Source organism: Rhincodon typus, chromosome 2 (assembly GCF_021869965.1).
Source record: "Rhincodon typus isolate 14 chromosome 2, sRhiTyp1.1, whole genome shotgun sequence".
Lineage (NCBI taxonomy): Eukaryota > Metazoa > Chordata > Chondrichthyes > Orectolobiformes > Rhincodontidae > Rhincodon > Rhincodon typus.
In genome coordinates this window covers 100,618,360-100,635,102 of record NC_063333.1, presented here as the reverse complement: position 1 = coordinate 100,635,102, position 16,743 = coordinate 100,618,360, and the positions used below count along the sequence as shown (strand labels likewise).

The 16,743-nt window shown below is 39.5% G+C and overlaps 1 protein-coding gene across 1 annotated transcript in view; it reads left to right on the top strand.

Moving 5' to 3' along the window:
• The window catches only part of adcy2b (adenylate cyclase 2b (brain)), a 94,800-nt gene that overhangs the window by 4,498 nt on the left and 73,559 nt on the right, over positions 1-16,743 (top strand). Inside the window, exons 2-4 of the mRNA XM_020520457.2 lie at positions 9,101-9,170; positions 11,062-11,159; positions 13,855-13,939. Of these exons, the coding sequence (XP_020376046.2) occupies positions 9,101-9,170; positions 11,062-11,159; positions 13,855-13,939 (253 nt within the window). The remainder of the gene's footprint in view (positions 1-9,100; positions 9,171-11,061; positions 11,160-13,854; positions 13,940-16,743) is intronic.

Here is a 16,743-nt window from a genome sequence, read left to right as displayed (position 1 = left end):
ACAGATGCTGCCAGACCTGCTGAGCTTTTCCTGCAACTTTGTTTTTGTTCCTGATTTACATTTACATTTAGATTTTATTTAGATGAAAAAGGTTGGTGTGAGGACTTTGTCTTATTTGATCTTTGTCTTCCCTGAGATAGGGTATGTGTTAAATCTGTTGATAAGGAATACGCTTGCATGTCGTCATGAAGCAGAATGAGAATTGTGACATATTTCTGAGGACAACCAAATTTGAGAAGATACTCCATAAACCTTCACAATTGACAGAATCAAAGGCTCCTGCCAGGTTGAAAAGGCTGTGTATAATAATTGGTACAGTTCCTTGCTTTTTACTTGGATTGGCTGCACAGTAAAGATCAGTGATGCCTCTCAATGGCTAAAAACACACTGTGATTCTGGAAGGAACTCTTCAGCCATGTGAAGAAGGCATTTCAGGTAATAATCTTCCCTGTCACAGAAAGCAAGCACAGGCTGCAACAACAGAGACAGCTGAGAAGCCTTGCAGTGTTCTACAGTTCATCACTAAATTGCTATTGATGAATCACCTGATGTTAAACAAGTGCTTCATTACAAGAGGATAGTATTGACTAGGTTGTACTACTTCTGCACTGTTGCACAAGCATAGCTGAACAACTTCAAACCAAATACCATTTGAGACTACAAAAACATGCACCTCTCCTCTGACTGTTCAAATAACCCCCTACCCTTCAACCCAGAAGGAACAAACAAATCACTTCAACAAAAGCAAAATACTGCAGAGGTTTCAAATCTGAAATCAAGACAAAAAATTTTGGGAATTCTTAGCGGATCAAGCAGCACCTGCGAAGGGAAGCTGTGTTAATGTTCCTGGTTGATGACCCTTTTTCTGAATGAAGGAAATGTAGAAGTATAAGAAATTTTGAACTTGGGAAAGAGCTAGGTGGGAGAGAATACAAAAGGGAAGGTCTGCGATAGAGTGGCAATCTGGAGGTCGCCACATTATTTAATGAAAGGAAAATCATTTCAGATAAATATATCAGTGCTATTTGAGAATGTAACAAACATGGTGGTTTTATTAGAACCAACAGATGTCATGTAATAGGATTTCCAAAAGGAATTCAGTAAGTCACCCCATAAAATGCTACTGAACAAGTGCTCATGATGTTGGAGGTAATATATTAATATAGATGCAGGATTCATTGGGATAAGTTGGTCATTTTTTCAAAATGCATTGATGACTTGGATGAAGAGACTGAATGTATCGTAGCTAACTTTTGCCATGAAACAAGTAGGTAAGAAAACATATTATGAGGAGCATGCAAAGAATCTATAAAAGAATACAGCTTGGCTAAGTGAGTAGGCAATAAAAATAACAGATGGAGTATAATGTGGGAAAATCTGAGCTTATCCACTTTAATGAGAGAATGTTACAAATACTGAGGGGATCTGGATGTTTTCATAGAGTCACCGAGTCATAGAGCTGTACAGTATGGGAACAGACCTTCAGTCTAACTCATACATGCCAACCAGATATCCTAAATTAATCTAGTCCTATTTGCCAGCATTTGGCCTATTTGCCTCTAACCCCTTCCTATTCATATACCAATCCAGATGCCTTTTAAATGTTGTAATTGTACTAGCCTCCACCACTTCCTCTGGCAGCTCGTTCCATACACGCACCACCCTCTGCGCAAAAATGTTGCCCCTTCAGTCACTTTTAAATTAGATCTTACTCAGCCTATCCCTATAGCTCAAACACTCCTACACTGGCAATATCCTTGTAAATCTTTTCTGAACCCTTTCAAATTTCACAACATCCTTCGTTTAGCAGGGAGACCAGAATTGAATGCAGTATTCCAAAAGTGGCTTAACCAATCTCCAGTAGAGCCGCGACATGACCTCCCAGCTCCAATACACAATGCACTGACCAATAAAGGCAAACATATGAAACATCATCTTCACTATCCTATCTGTGACTCCATGTGTGAATTACAGAAAGTTAGTATACAATACAGCAAATAATTATCAAAGCAAATGAAATGGTCATTATTGAATGGGAAATAGAATATAAAAGTGGGAAAGTCAACTGTACAGAGGATTGGTGAGACCACACCTAATCTACTGTGTAAGTTTTGGTTTCCTTATTTAAGGAAGGATATTCTTGCACTAAAGGCAGTTCAGAGAAGATTTGCCAGGTTGATTCCTTTCACATCAGTGGAAAGGTTGAATATACTCATTGGAGGTCAAAAAATGAGAGGTGATCATATTGAAACAAGATTATGAGTTACTTGCAAAGGTGAATGCAGAGATGATGTCTCGTAACTGAGTCTAGAACTAAGAGACACAGTTTCAGTATAACGTGTCTCCCATTTAAGATAGGGTTGAGGGGGAATTTCTTCTTTCAGAGGGTTATTAATCTTTGGACAACCATATATATTCGAGTCTGGGTTAGACAGATTTTTGATCTACGAGAGAGCCAAATATGATGGGGGAGTTAAGGCCACAGTCATCGTGTGACTGAATGCTGAAGCAGGCTAGTGAGATCAAATTGCCTACTACTGCTCCTACTTCTTATGTTCAAGATCTAGAAAATCTGGAAACATTCAATGGATCTGGCAGCATCTGTGGAGAGTGAGCCAAAATTCATATTTTTGGAACCTGAAAGGTCTCAAAATCCAACACTTCCTTATCTCAGATTTCCAGTATCCACAATATTTTACTTATTTTTAAAAAAATGTTCCTGTACTCATGAGAAATTAAAAGACTAAAAAAAAGCCTAAAAAGATAAAAAGATTTAGTATTTCCAACATACTCTTTTTTTAATTAACCAAATCATGTCACAGGCAATTAAAGTACATACAAAATGGAAAACAAGAACAGATAAGTGTAAGGTGGAGCATTAAAGTCACACCATCCTTAGGCAAAGATGCCGCACGGCAGTGTCTGAAAAGATTCAGAGGTTTTAGCTTCCCAGATGATTTTCTACTGTCATTGATGTCACACCAAGCGTGACAGCCTCCCAGCCCAGCATGTTGGACTCTTGGCCCAAAATGGAAATCACAGTGGTCGAGCATGGCGATCTCTCAGTCAGGCGTGATGGTGCTTCAGCGGTATGTGGCAGTCTGTCAGCCTAGCCTGGACTTCCAGCCTCAAGGTGATTCTGCAAAGTGTGGGCCCACCATGGCTAAGCACTTAAGAAAGACTGCAATGTTTGAACTTGCAACTTTATTTTCTACAGAAGAGTAAGAAGGTCTGCAATGTGTAGCTTTTAACCTTATTTCATATGTTTTACACTATACCATAATCATTGCAGTATTTAACTTTTAACTTTGTTCTTTCTTTCTTATTCTTAAAATTCTGTACCTGGTTACCTAAGATGGCACCTTGTGTGTCAACGTTATAGCTTTTCACTGTGCTGCTATACTTTTGTACTTTCGTACACATGATAATAAAATCAAATGAAATCAAATCCACCAACCTTTGGTCAGAATTAGCAGATACACATTAGAATAAGGCTCGGGAATTAAAAGTCTCCAGCTTGTCAGCAGAGGACAACCTGCCTATCACTCACCTAAATCAGATTTAAATCAGGATTTTATATTTTTGTATCATACGATTAACTTGATCCTGACATTAGAATTAACCATGAGGAAGGGCTCAAAATTCATGGGCAAAGAAGGCAAATTCATCCTCAAAAGCTCCCCAAAATGCTAAGGAAAATTTAATCACAGGACAATCCACGCAAGTGACAGATTGTGTACAGATAGTTAAATTCCTCCCAAAAGGCAGGTTGATCGTTTGAATTTTAAAGTGGATCTGAATGCCTGCTGCTCACCAGTGAACCTATCTGCAGCAAATGCAGGAAAGAAGCAACAATGAGCTGCAGGAAGGTGAGTGGCATTTTTCAGCTTGAGGCCTGAGTACCAAGTAGCAGCAGTGAGAAAGGTGTCACGTGGAGGAGAGTTGATGAGAAACCAGATGCAGGGAAAACAGAAGCAGCATGAAAACAACTGCGGTGGGGGAAGATGCAGTAGTGGAGTGTAGCGGAGTGGTGGCTAGCAAGCAGTGTTTTTTTTATTCATTGGATGTGGATGTCGCTGGCTTGGTCAGCATTTATTGGCCATCCCTAATTTCCCAAAGGACAGTTAAGAGTCAACCACATTGCTGTGGGTCTGGAGTCACATTTAGGCCAAACCAGGTAAGCACAGTTATTTCCTTCCCTAAAGGATTTTAGTGAACCAGATGGGATTTTCTGATTCACTTTAGACTTAAGGCTTAACATAGGAGCAGAAGTAGGCTATCATGTATGCTAAGCTGATCTGATAATTCTCAACTCTACTTTCCTGGCCTTTTGCTATAACCCCTTGATTCCCATTCTAATGAAAAATTTCCCATAAGCTGAAGTAATCTTTCTACATCTACTCTTTCAAGTCCCCTAAGAATCTGTATTTTTCAATAAAGTTGCCTCTCATTCTTCTGCATTTCATTAAGTACAAATCCAATCTATTCAACCTCTCCTCATAAGTCAGTCTTCCCATACCTGGTGCCAGCCTAGTCCAACCTTCCCTGGACTGCCCCTAATGCCAGTACGTCGTTCCTTAGATAAGAATCCCAGCACTGTGCATGTGATTCCAGCTGTCATCTGTCAAGTGCCCTCTATAATTTGAGAAAAGTCTCCCTACTTTTATACTTGATCCCATTTGTCTTCCCTATTATCTGATGAACTTGGATGCTACCTTTTTGTGATTCATTGTTGAGGATTCTCAATTTTTTTGTGTTGCTTTTTGCAGCCTTTCTCCATTTAAATAATATTTTACTCCACTTCTTCCTGCCAAAGTGTATAATCTCATATTTTCCCACAATATATTTCTTCTGCCAAGATTTTGCTTACTCGCTTAACCTGTCAATAGCTCTCTGCTGACTTCTTGTGTCATCCTCACCACTTGTCTTCCCGCTTATTTTTGTGTCATCCACAAACTTGGCTGTAGTCCTTTCACTTTCCTCTTCTGATCTTGACCGTAATTGAAATACTTCGGAATTGTAGTCTTTGCTGTGATGAAAGAAGTGTAGTGAGATATCTGAATGAATTTAGGGGAGTTTAAGGGTAGGGAGCATAGTTAAAAAATAGAACCATATCTTTAGAAATTGCATGAGGGAACAGCTATACACTGGAAATTTGGAAGAAACTTGGAACTTCCTTCTACAAATAATAATTAATGTTGCATCAGTATTACTGAAATTGAGATGCTGTATAAAGGATGGTAACTCCCTGGCTAAAACCTTCCAGATTTGTGCATATGTGCTAAAAATTGGTTGTGATCTTATGAGTCTACAGGATGCATGTGTGATGGCATTTTTGTGTGTGGACCTATGTTGGTTATTTTGGGAAAAAAATCTGTTGGTAACATGCCTTTTTTTGGCTGCATCAACTAATAAAGAAGTTAGTGCTGAAAAAGAAAGTGTTGCAATCTGAAAAGTGGCCCCTGATGATCAAAATGTAACCCACAACAAAATATGCAATGGAATTCTAGGGACCTCTGATGCAAATACAACAGGAAAATTGCCATGCACAGCCAACATCAGATGAAAACTCTGTTTAAGGGAAGTTAGATTGTACAAATGAATAGGTTTTAATTCGTGTGCGATATGAAAATTTAACATTCTCAAACCCATTAGCAATAACCCACCTCCAATCTACCTACTTCTGCATTAAATGGAAATGAATGCGGGTGTAGGCAGCCCAGTCAACCTACTCTCAACCTACAAGTGGGTTATTTAAATTTTATAATGAACCTGTGCGTGTGAGAGTTAACCAAATTTCCAGAAGTAACTCTGTGTTTTATCAGGTCTGAACAAACCTACCAACTAGTGTGGGTGCTTGGGAGGACTGCTGTCTGCAGACGTAAAGTACCTGTACAGCTGCTCTTGTTACGTAAGAAGACTAAACATGCTTCAGTGTCTTCCAACAAGAGCACTTCCCACGCACTCACAGAACCTGTCCCATTGAATATCACAGCCCATATATCCCAGAAAAACAACTTGAAATGTAAAATGAAATGTCACCCCCAGGTAAAATCGGTGAAACTGTCCAATCAAACTTCTTAATTGGTGTGGTCCTTCCCAGAATGCAGTGTCATATTTGTGTGAGGACGTGTCCTAATTTATTGGGATGCTCTGAATATTTTTCAATTAAGATGGTTGTTTCAAAGTCAGTCCTGACTTATTCTGTTTAATGTCAAACCTAGTACATTTTAAGAGCCTCAAAGCCTACGCAATCTTAAATTCCCCTTTTATTATATCTTTCACACATTCCTCGAATTTCTTCGAACCTCCCCACAGAAGATCATTAACTTACTTCATGAAGATGCTTGCCAGTTTTCTTTTATGATATCAGTAGAAAATTGCTGGGTCTGCTTCAGGTTGAATACAATCCATTTTCAGTAAGACAGACCTACCTGAGAAATACCATGCCCTCACTGCATCATTCAATCCTGAACCACATTTGTTTAATTTCCATAGCTGCCTTTGTATATCACCTGCTTCTTTAGGTAGTTTCAAAAATACCTCCCTTTGAAACTTCTCAAACTGTATAGATGCAGTTTTTATATTGATTCATTTACATCACTTGTTAGTATTACAGATCACTTTTTGATATTACACAAATATACTGTAATATCTCGATCACCAATTTTCTCTTCCAAAGCTCAATGTTAGTTTGCCTTCAGCTTTGTATATCCCATCAAGAATCACTTCTCCTGTGAATCTCCATCCATGCAATAAGCCTAGTTGTTCACTAACTCACTGTACCTCAGTGTGCACACCAAATTCTTTCCAGTTCTTCAACTATTTCTGTTTGGCAACTTTTATAAACTTACCTTCTGACTTGTTTGTAGCCACTAAGACATCTCGATCATGAGGGCATCTACGTTTTGTGGTATTTACACCTTGTTCCATCTCTACTTCATTTAAGCTATTACAAGATCTTTCTCTCCTAGGATCAGAATTCCTTTTGCAAGTTTGGAATTTTTTCCTAGCACCACATTCATTTTCACATTCACTTTCAGAAATTGTACTGCACTTCCTTGCCTTCCACATCAGCACCTCATTTGGTAATTTGTAGATTTTATCACCTGTCCTTCTTCATGTTGCAAATTTAACCAAAGTTTACATTTGCCAGTAGCTTGCCTGTCTCTCTTTATAATGGTGACATCTCTCCTGGCATACATGTTACTTTCGTGCCAACTTTCTGGAATTGTCCTCTGGGGCAAATAGCTTTGTCCACAGTTTCTCGACCACTTTGCCCATATTCACTCAGCCTTTTATCTGCCATAATCTGCTCCTCATAGGTGTACAATTTATGTGTATGCTGTGTGTATGGTGCCTGATCACTTTTTATGATTTGTTCAGATTCTGTCAGTTTGTAATCAGTGCCAATTAGCTTTGAGGAATGCACCCAAACAGTTTGATTGGAGTGCAGATAAGCTTAAACATTTACCACCAGTGAGGTTCACTTGAGAGAGTTGCTCTGTAAAAACCTTGGGTGTTTATGGCTTCCTACTGGGAGTCCTTTCCCCACAACTCCTCTCCCATCCTCCTCATATTGACATTTTCAGCTCTCTGTGGCCTCTGGTGATCCTCTGAATTGGGCTTTTTTTTCAGGAGGAAGCCCTATCAATGCAGTCATGTCATAAAGTCATTACAGAAAGCGTTCATTTAGCCCACTGAGTTCACGTCAGCTCTCAGTAGAAAATCCAGTCAGTACCAAAGCTCTACCTTATCCCCATTGCCAGGCCATCTCCCATGTGCCCATCAGTTTTCTTTTGAAATCATTCAGTGTCTCCATTTCCATCAATCTCTTAGACTGTGAATTTTAAGGTATAACTATCATTGTATTAAATTAAAAATAAATTTGTTCTTCTCACCCCCTGTATATTTTGCCCAAAACCTTAAATCTATCCCCCACCTGTCAGTTTTTCTTTGTCTACTTTATCCAAATCTGTCAGAATCTTAAACACTTCTAACAAATCTCCCTTCAACATCCTGTCTTCCAACTGGAAGTATCTGTTTGATGTAGAAGCCCTGAAGTCAACAAAATACTTAGCACTGCCACACTACTCCCTGTAGACTTTTGCAGCTCAAAACAACTGTGGAAAGCATAAATAAATAAATAAAACTTAGCAGCTAAAAGAACTTAAACCCGCAAGTAACATGTTGGAAGCTGATGATCTCTTTTAAATGTGAAGGTGGGAATGGGAGGGGTTCTTTTGTAATGTTTAACATGCTTTCAGGCCTGTGACATTATGCTAGCATGTTGGCTAGGGTATGGCAAAGCTGGTGTCAAGTCAGAGTTACTTTGCATACTTCCAACTAAATCCTTTATCGTGATGGCATCTACCAAGCTTCATTTCAGAAGTGCGCCCACACCATCGATGTAGTGTTGAAAACCTAAGGGCACAAAGGCTAAGAAGAGTAAGGGCTTATGTCACTCCCTCAATGCAATGAATAAACAGTCACTTTTGCTTCTCTCTCTCTCTTTCTCTTCTGTCACATTGTCTTATTCTTCTGTTTCAGACTATCTTGCCCTTTTTATTCTCAAATTGCAGTCAAGGAGAGAAACTAGCATCATGATCCAGGTTATCAGCTATGTTTCATGGGGCAGTTTCAGCTAGTGACTTGGGTAGGTGAACAAAGGCAGTGGCACTGCAGCACAGTATGAGGGTCAGCAGCATCTTCCAGACGCTCCAGAAAGAACCAAAACTACAGTAAATGGTAATTATAGCAGTAATGAGGACTGTAGACTTTTGTTTTTATTAAATTCTTAAAATTCACTTGAATTGGCTGTTTCTGTCACTGAATTTCAAGATGGAGCACTTTTCAATAACTGTACTAATGAGTGACCTAAATGAGAGATTTGTCAGAAGTTAGAGCTTCAGAAACAGATAATGGTTGTAGCCTAGGATTAACTTCTGTCAGTTTAATATATTAGTGTCTTGTTTTGGATCAGTTATGCATTTATTGGAAGTCAATTCCAGATGACAATATCTGCACTTTATTTTTAGAAAAACTAACATCTGTTTGAGAACTAATAGGACAGTTTATTGAAAATGTGTTTGTTTTACAGACAGTGGCTAAAATCTGATGACATTAAAAGAATTTCCCTTTTCTTTCACAATCAAGAATTAGAGAAAGAGGTAAGAGTCACTTTTAACTAAAATATTGATGTATAGATGTAAGATATTTGGGATGAAATTAGATAAGCCAACTACAGGTTTGGAGTTAATGGCACCTATTTATTTGATCACAGGCAACATATTACACTCCTAACCTTTGATGTTTTAATCAATTTCTGCTTTGCTTGTTAAGTGAATGAATCAGTTTTGGGGCCAATATTGTTCTGACAAGTGCTATTTAAAGGCAACCTCCATATCTTAAAAGGGAGATGCACTGTGACTGTAGGAGATGGTACTAGTCCTTTGTAAATTGAATTAGGACTATGATGTATTGAAAGATGACAGCTTGAATCAAAGTTTTGATGTTTCAATGGGAGGATTAATGCAAGAAGTGGAGAGACGAGAGACATCTCGGTCAGTGGTGAGATACTTGGGGGTTAGGTGGCAGGTTGCCCTTATAAAAATGAGGAACTTAGGAACAAGATGAGGCATTTTAAACCCTCAAGTTTGTGGTGTAATTCAGTGAGATCTCTAACATAATTTTGCCCTATCCCATAATACCTTGGCTGACAAAAGTCTATGAAACACAATTTAAAATTAACATTGATCAAACATCAATTGTCAGATATGAAAGGAAGTTCTAAGCTTCTACCACAATTTATCAGTGGAAGTGTTTCTTAAATCAGCTGCTGAAAGGTCCAGCTCTAATTTTTAGTTCATGTCCCCAGTCTTCCAGCAGAAAGACTTGCTCTCTATCTAACCTAACTGTTCTCCATGATACCTTGGAAACTTTGATCAAATCATTCCTCAAGTTCTGGGAAATGCAACAAAGTTAGTATATTGATTCCACATAGTTTAACCCTTGGTGTCCATGCATCATTTTTATAATCTAAGGGCCAGCATTTTACTATTTCTTTTGATTATTATGTGCAGGCTTCGTGACATTTTAATGGTCAATGAACCTCCAGTTCTCTATGTACCTTGTCTTTTTCTAACTTTGCATCATTTAGAAATTACTCTGGTCTATCCTTTCTTAGATTCTAAACAGATGACTTCACATTTCTCCTCTTGGAATGTATTTGCCATAGTTTTGTCCATTCACTTAATCTATCAATAACTCTGTAATTTTATGCTTCCGTGATGCTCTCTACACTACCACCTATCTTTTTCATCTGCTTTCCATTCTGGAATCTAATTGATTAAGAAATGTGATAAGTAGCTGAGGCCCCAATATAGTTTCTTGTGGGATACCACTTGCCATATGCTGCCAATTATACATGTCTTTTATCCACATCCTCCATCTCCTGCCATCAAATAATTCTTAATCACATAAATAATTAGCCTTCACTTCCATCAACTTCAGCTTTATATAACAGTATCTTTTGAAAAACTTTATCAAATGCCTTCTGGAAGGAAATATAAATAAAGTTAATAGATATTCCCCCATCCATACTTTTGTTAAATCTTCAAAATTTCAATCAAGTTTGTCAGATGTCTTACCTTTACAAGTCTATGCTGACACTCTGAGAAGAGCTGAAAGTTTTAAAGGTGTTCAGTCACCCTGTCCTTTTTTATACACTTTAGCAGTTCTAATGGTAGCCAACTTGAAGCATTAATGCTGTGTTTCTCACTTGACAGATGCTGCCAGACCTGCTGAATATTTCCAGAACCTCTGTTTTTCTTTCAGATTTCCAGCATCTACAGTACTTTGTTATTGCAAGACTGCTTGGGAACATGTACATATTGGTTTATAGGAAGACTGATTACTTCAGGTTGATTTAACAAAAGCCCTCTCACAACATCTGGGGCCATTACCTCACTGTACTGAGAAAAATAAGAATTTATAGTAATGTGCACTTTATTTTTACATTAGCTCTTTGATTCATTCGTATTTTCATATTAACTCCTGTAGTATCGGGCAACTACACTTCCAGCCTTCAAGTACTATGTCACCTGTGCTTGCCTCATATTTTTCTGTATCTTCATCGTTCAGATTCTGGTGTTGCCAAAGTAAGTATGTTTGCACAATTTCCTTTAGTTTTATTCAAACTTGAGATGTGGGCGTCAGTTTCTTGGCCAGCAGTTTTTTACCCAGCCCAATTTTCCTGGAAGGAATGTGGAGAAATGTTGAACCACTGTAGTCTTTAATGTGTAGGATACAAGCACTTCTTTCCCCTTGTGTGCACCTGTTTTTGTTTAGAAAAGAATGTCTGGGCTTGCAGCCAAGCCTCATTATGCATTGGGTATGTTTTGTAAGACAATGTGCATGTAACTTGTAAAATTGGACAGAACTTTAATATAAGGCTCGTTTGGCAAATGAGGTCTTTTACACATGTATGTTTGCCTTCATTCAGTGATTGCTTTGTAATGCATGTTAATAGAGTCACTGCAAGAAATTTTGCTTTATAATTAGGAGAGCAAACTTCTGTTTTCTCTTCTCCATACCATACTTAGTCATGTTGCATACCATGATCAAGCTAAAGAGCAAAATCCAACTTTGTCAATGGCACCCATGCCCATGTAAATTGGATACTAGGGTGCGTAAATTATGTTGACCAGCAATTTGGGACAGCTGTTCTACTAGGTTTTCCATTTTTGGAGGTAGGCTGTATCATGGGCCAGTGTTTACCACACTGGCTGAGATTGGACTTTAAAGCAGTAAGGAATCATGACTTTAAATTCACGTAATTCTATTATGTTGGAATTTAAGAATGCAGCCAGTGACTCCTTTGCATATCAGCTGGATTCTAAAAGTGTTAACACATTTATTTAGAATTATTCTCATTCTGAGCCGAAAGATTGAGAGTTAATGCTCCATTCAAATTGTTAACTACATATCTTCGGTGGTAGTCAGTTAAAGAAGCTGAGACCATAAACAAAGGTTTTGTCTGCTTAGTCCAGTGGTTCAGGTGGATGTTAAAGAAACCAAAGCACGAGGAGCACGAACAGTTCATCCACTTCACTAACACCTTCCACCCCAACCTTAAGTTTACCTGGACCATCTCTAACACCTCTCTACCTCTCTCCCCTTCCTGGACCTCTCTGTCTCCATATCGGGCAACCACCTAGAAACTGATATTCATTTCAAGCCCACCGACTCCCGCAGCTACCTAGAATACTCCTCCTCCCACCCACCTTCCTGCAAAAATGCTATCTCCTATTCCCAATTCCTTCGCCTCCGCCGCATCTGCTCCCAGGATGAGGCATTCCACTCCCGTACATCTCAGTTGTCCTCGTTTTTCAAGGACCGTAACTTCCCCTCCTCGGTGGTCGAGAACGCCCTCAACCGTGTCTCCCACATCTCCCGCACCTCATCCCTCACACCCCGTCCACGCAATAAGAACCAAAAAAGAATCCCCCTCATCCTCACGTACCACCCCACCAACCTCCGGATCCAACGCATCATCCTCCGACACTTCCGCCATCTGCAATCCGACCCCACCACCAAAGACATCTTTCCCTCCCCACCCTTATCTGCTTTCCGGAGGGACCACTCTCTCCGTGACTCCCTTGTCCGCTCCACACTCCCCTCCAGCTCCACCACACCCGGCACTTTTCCCTGCAACCGCAGGAAGTGCTACACCTGCCCCCATATCTCCTCCCTCACCCCCATCCCAGGCCCCAAGAAGACTTTCCACATCAAGCAGATGTTCACCTGCACATCTGCCAATGTGGTATACTGCATCCGCTGTACCCGGTGTGGCTTCCTCTACATCGGGGAAACCAAGCAGAGGCTCGGGGACCGCTTTGCAGAACACCTACGCTCGGTTCGCAATAAACAACTGCACCTCCCAGTCGCGAACCATTTCAACTCCCCCTCCCATTCCTCAGACGACATGTCCATCCTGGGCCTCCTGCAGTGCCACAACGATGCCACCTGAAGGTTGCAGGAACAGCAACTCATATTCCGCTTGGGAACCCTGCAGCCCAATGGTATCAATGTGGATTTCACAAGTTTCAAAATCTCCCCTCCCCCTACCACATCCCAAAACCAGTCCAGCTCGTCCCTGCCTCCCTAACCTGTTCTTCCTCCCACCTATCCCCTCCTCCCACCTCAAGCTGCACCTCCATCTCCTACCGACCAACCTCATCCCGCCCCCTTGACCTGTCCGTCCTCCCTGGACTGACCTATCCCCTTCCTAACTCCCTACCTACACTCACCTTTACTGGCTCCATCCCCGCCTCTTCGACCTGTTTGTTTCCTCTCCACCTATCCTCTCCTCTATCCCTCTTCTATCCGCCTCCCACTCTCTCCCTATTTATTTCGGAACCCCCTTCCCCTCCCCCTTTTCTGATGAAGGGTCTAGGCCCGAAACATCAGCCTCTCTGCTCCTATGATGCTGCTTGGCCTGCTGTGTTCATCCAGCCCTGCACCTTGTTGTCTCAAAGCACTATTAATGCAGGTTTCTGGCCAGCATTCCTCTTCCAATCAACACCACTAAAAGTAAATGAATTGTATTCCTCTCATTCTGTTGCTTTGTTGAGTCCAGTGTGCAATATGTTTATCAAATCTATCCGTATCACCAAAGTGACAACAATTCATAAGATATATAATACATGTAGGACATTTTGTGAGATGTGTGGTGCTGTTTTGATTGCAAGCAAAAGTTGAAACATTTGTTGGTTAATTCTGAAACTATTAATATTATTTTTGGACATGATCAACATACGTTTATTTTAACTTTAATGTTTGAATTTGTTGTAGAACTTCTATTCTTGGGATTTCATTTGGAACTGCTTTCCTTACACTTGTCTTCATTCTCTTCACCTGTTTTGCAGGACAGCTTCTAGTGAGTGTTCATGTCTTTTATTTAAGAATAAAGAAAACAATAACTTATTGATAGCCATCAACTACATGAACATAAATACCTATTTGTTAATTTATTATCTTAAGCAGATATATGTGTTTATTTATGAGATCACCAAAACAGTTTAATTTTCTTAAAATGTAATGCAAATTATATTCAAGAAACCATTGCTAAAAACGCAACAGCCTCTTCAGGCAATCTATCGCTTTTTAAAAAACAATCGTCACCTCTATCATGCATTTCCTTAAGCTAGTAAGTGAAAGTGGTTGTAAATTAATGAATGCTGACCAAACTGTGTTGTGATTCACAAATGGGAGTTCATTATATCTCAATTGACATAACAGATGCCTTTTCTTTTATCATAAACATCAACAAGAATGAAACCAATCCCCAGTGCAGAGAGACAGCATACTTATTAACAATTTAGGCAAACTTGGAGAACTTAGAATTTAAGTGGGAAAAGGATTTACACTATTGTTTCATATTAGGAGCAGAAATGCCACAGGAGATATTTACATTAATCTGCTTTAGCACTATATAGAGCAGAAGTTCAAAAGTGACAAAGGGATCAACATGAAACACAACCATTCTAAAGCTTTGAGGTAGTGGAGATTGTAAATTTTGAAGCAATGATGACTTGTGACAGGGCATCATGTAGACACGACACAGTGCACTCATAGTACATCCCCAGTGAGTGTTAAACTAGCTGATAGACTGCCAATCAAGTGTAGTGTTCAGTAAAGGATGTTATTGGTTGTTTTTGAATGATTTTTCAGATGCATATGTCCAGGCAAGTGGAATGTACACCATCAACTCCTTACTTGTGGGCTGTCGGTTGTTTGGCAGCCTTAGGTAACAAAGAAGTGGGTCCTTTGCTCAGTTATCCTGGTGTCAAAACCAGAATATTAATGTGGGTCTTCCAGTTGAGTTTCTGATAAATAGTGACCTTTAGCCAACCCAACCAGGATGCTGATTGTGGGAGATTTGTTGACTGAATCATTGTCCCATTGAATGTCAAAGCAAAGCTGATGACAAGAGAGATCATTGCCTGCCATTTGTGTAGGTATTTTTGATCAACCAGTTTAGGAATGTAATGACACCTCCGGAGCAGAGGTGGAATTGAATCCAGGCCTGCTGACCCAGAGGTAGGAACACTACCAGTGCTCCACAAGAGCTCTTCTGGCATTTGTGTAATATTTATCAGCTTAAGATTTGCCCCCCTAAAGTGCATCATTGTACCAGATGGCTTTTTAGACAATTGAAGATAATTTAATAGTTACCATTATGGAGACAAGTTTCCTATTTCACTGATTCAATTAAAACTTCACTGCCATGGTGGGATTTGAACACATGCCCCCAGGGCATTACCTGGATTACTACTCTAGTGATATTATCATTATTCCACTGGAGTTTGAGGACTGATGATTGAACAGACCTTTTGTTTTACCCTTTATTTTAAGTGCACATTTCATCTTTAGAAATAATCTTGCATAGATATGTAGTGTCAGTGAAGAGTGGGCTTTGTTGCATACATTTTATAGTGTTGTGAAACATAAGCACGTATTCTAGAAATTATAAATCTGTGAAATGCTATTTGACCCAAAACTAAAGTTATGTATCCAATTCTGAGTACCATACCTACATGAAGGCTTTGCAGGGGCTACAGAAAAGATTTACTGTGTTCCTGCGGATAAGAATTATAGTCACATGGATAGGCCAAAGAAGCTGTGATTGTATTTCTTTGAGCAGAGTAAATTAAAATCAGTGAATAATTTAGATAAACTAACTAAAGGGAAACTATTTCTGATGCTGAGAATGAGAGACCACAGATTTAAGGCAATTGGCAAATAAACAGCTAAATCACAATAATTATAAGCAACAGGTGTTAGGTTTTGGAATGCACTACCTATAGCTACAGATTCACTAGTAATATTCAAAAGGAAGTTGGATAAATATTTGAGGGAGAAATAATTGCACAGATTGGGGGAATTGGCAGGAGACAGAGATTAATTGGATTGTTCTTTAAGGAACTGACACAGACTTGGATCAGTGTTCTCGTTATATGTTGTTGCTATTCCATGATTTTAATGGTTTTAGAATGTTGCATGACAGTTTTGTTATACAGTGGAGATCAACAGGAAAATATGTGCTGAATTAATTTATAAGTTTATGACTGCACTATAAAGATGCAGAAGTTATGCTGCAGTTTGACAAAATTCTGATTAAACATCACTGGAAGCAGATCTGGTCACCGCACCTGAGGATGGATATATTCGTCTTGAAGGGAGTACAGCGTAGGCTTACAAGAGTGATACTGAGACTTCAGGCGTTGTTATGAGGAGAGAATATACAAATTAGGTCTGTTTTATCTAGAATTGGGAAGGTTAAAGGGTGATCTGATGAAAGCCTTCAAGTTATTAAGAGGAAAAGACAGGGTAGATTAGGATAAATTAGTCCACTGGTTGGGGATTCTAGGACAAGGCAGAATAATCTGAGAATTAGGGCCAGACCATTCAGGAGAGATATTAGGAAGTGCTTCTACACACAAAGGGTGGTAGACATTTGGAAATCTCTTCCACAAAGGACAATTGATGCTAGATCAATTGTTAGTTTTAAATCTGAGATGGATTTTGTTTTGTAAGCAAAGGTATTAAGGCATATGGGCTAAAGGCAGGTTTATGGAGTTAGGCCACAGATCAGCCGTGATCTTACTAAATGGCAACAAGGCTTGAAGAGCTTAATGGCTTACTCCTGCTCCTTTTAATAAAGTAAGCGCTTGAATTTGT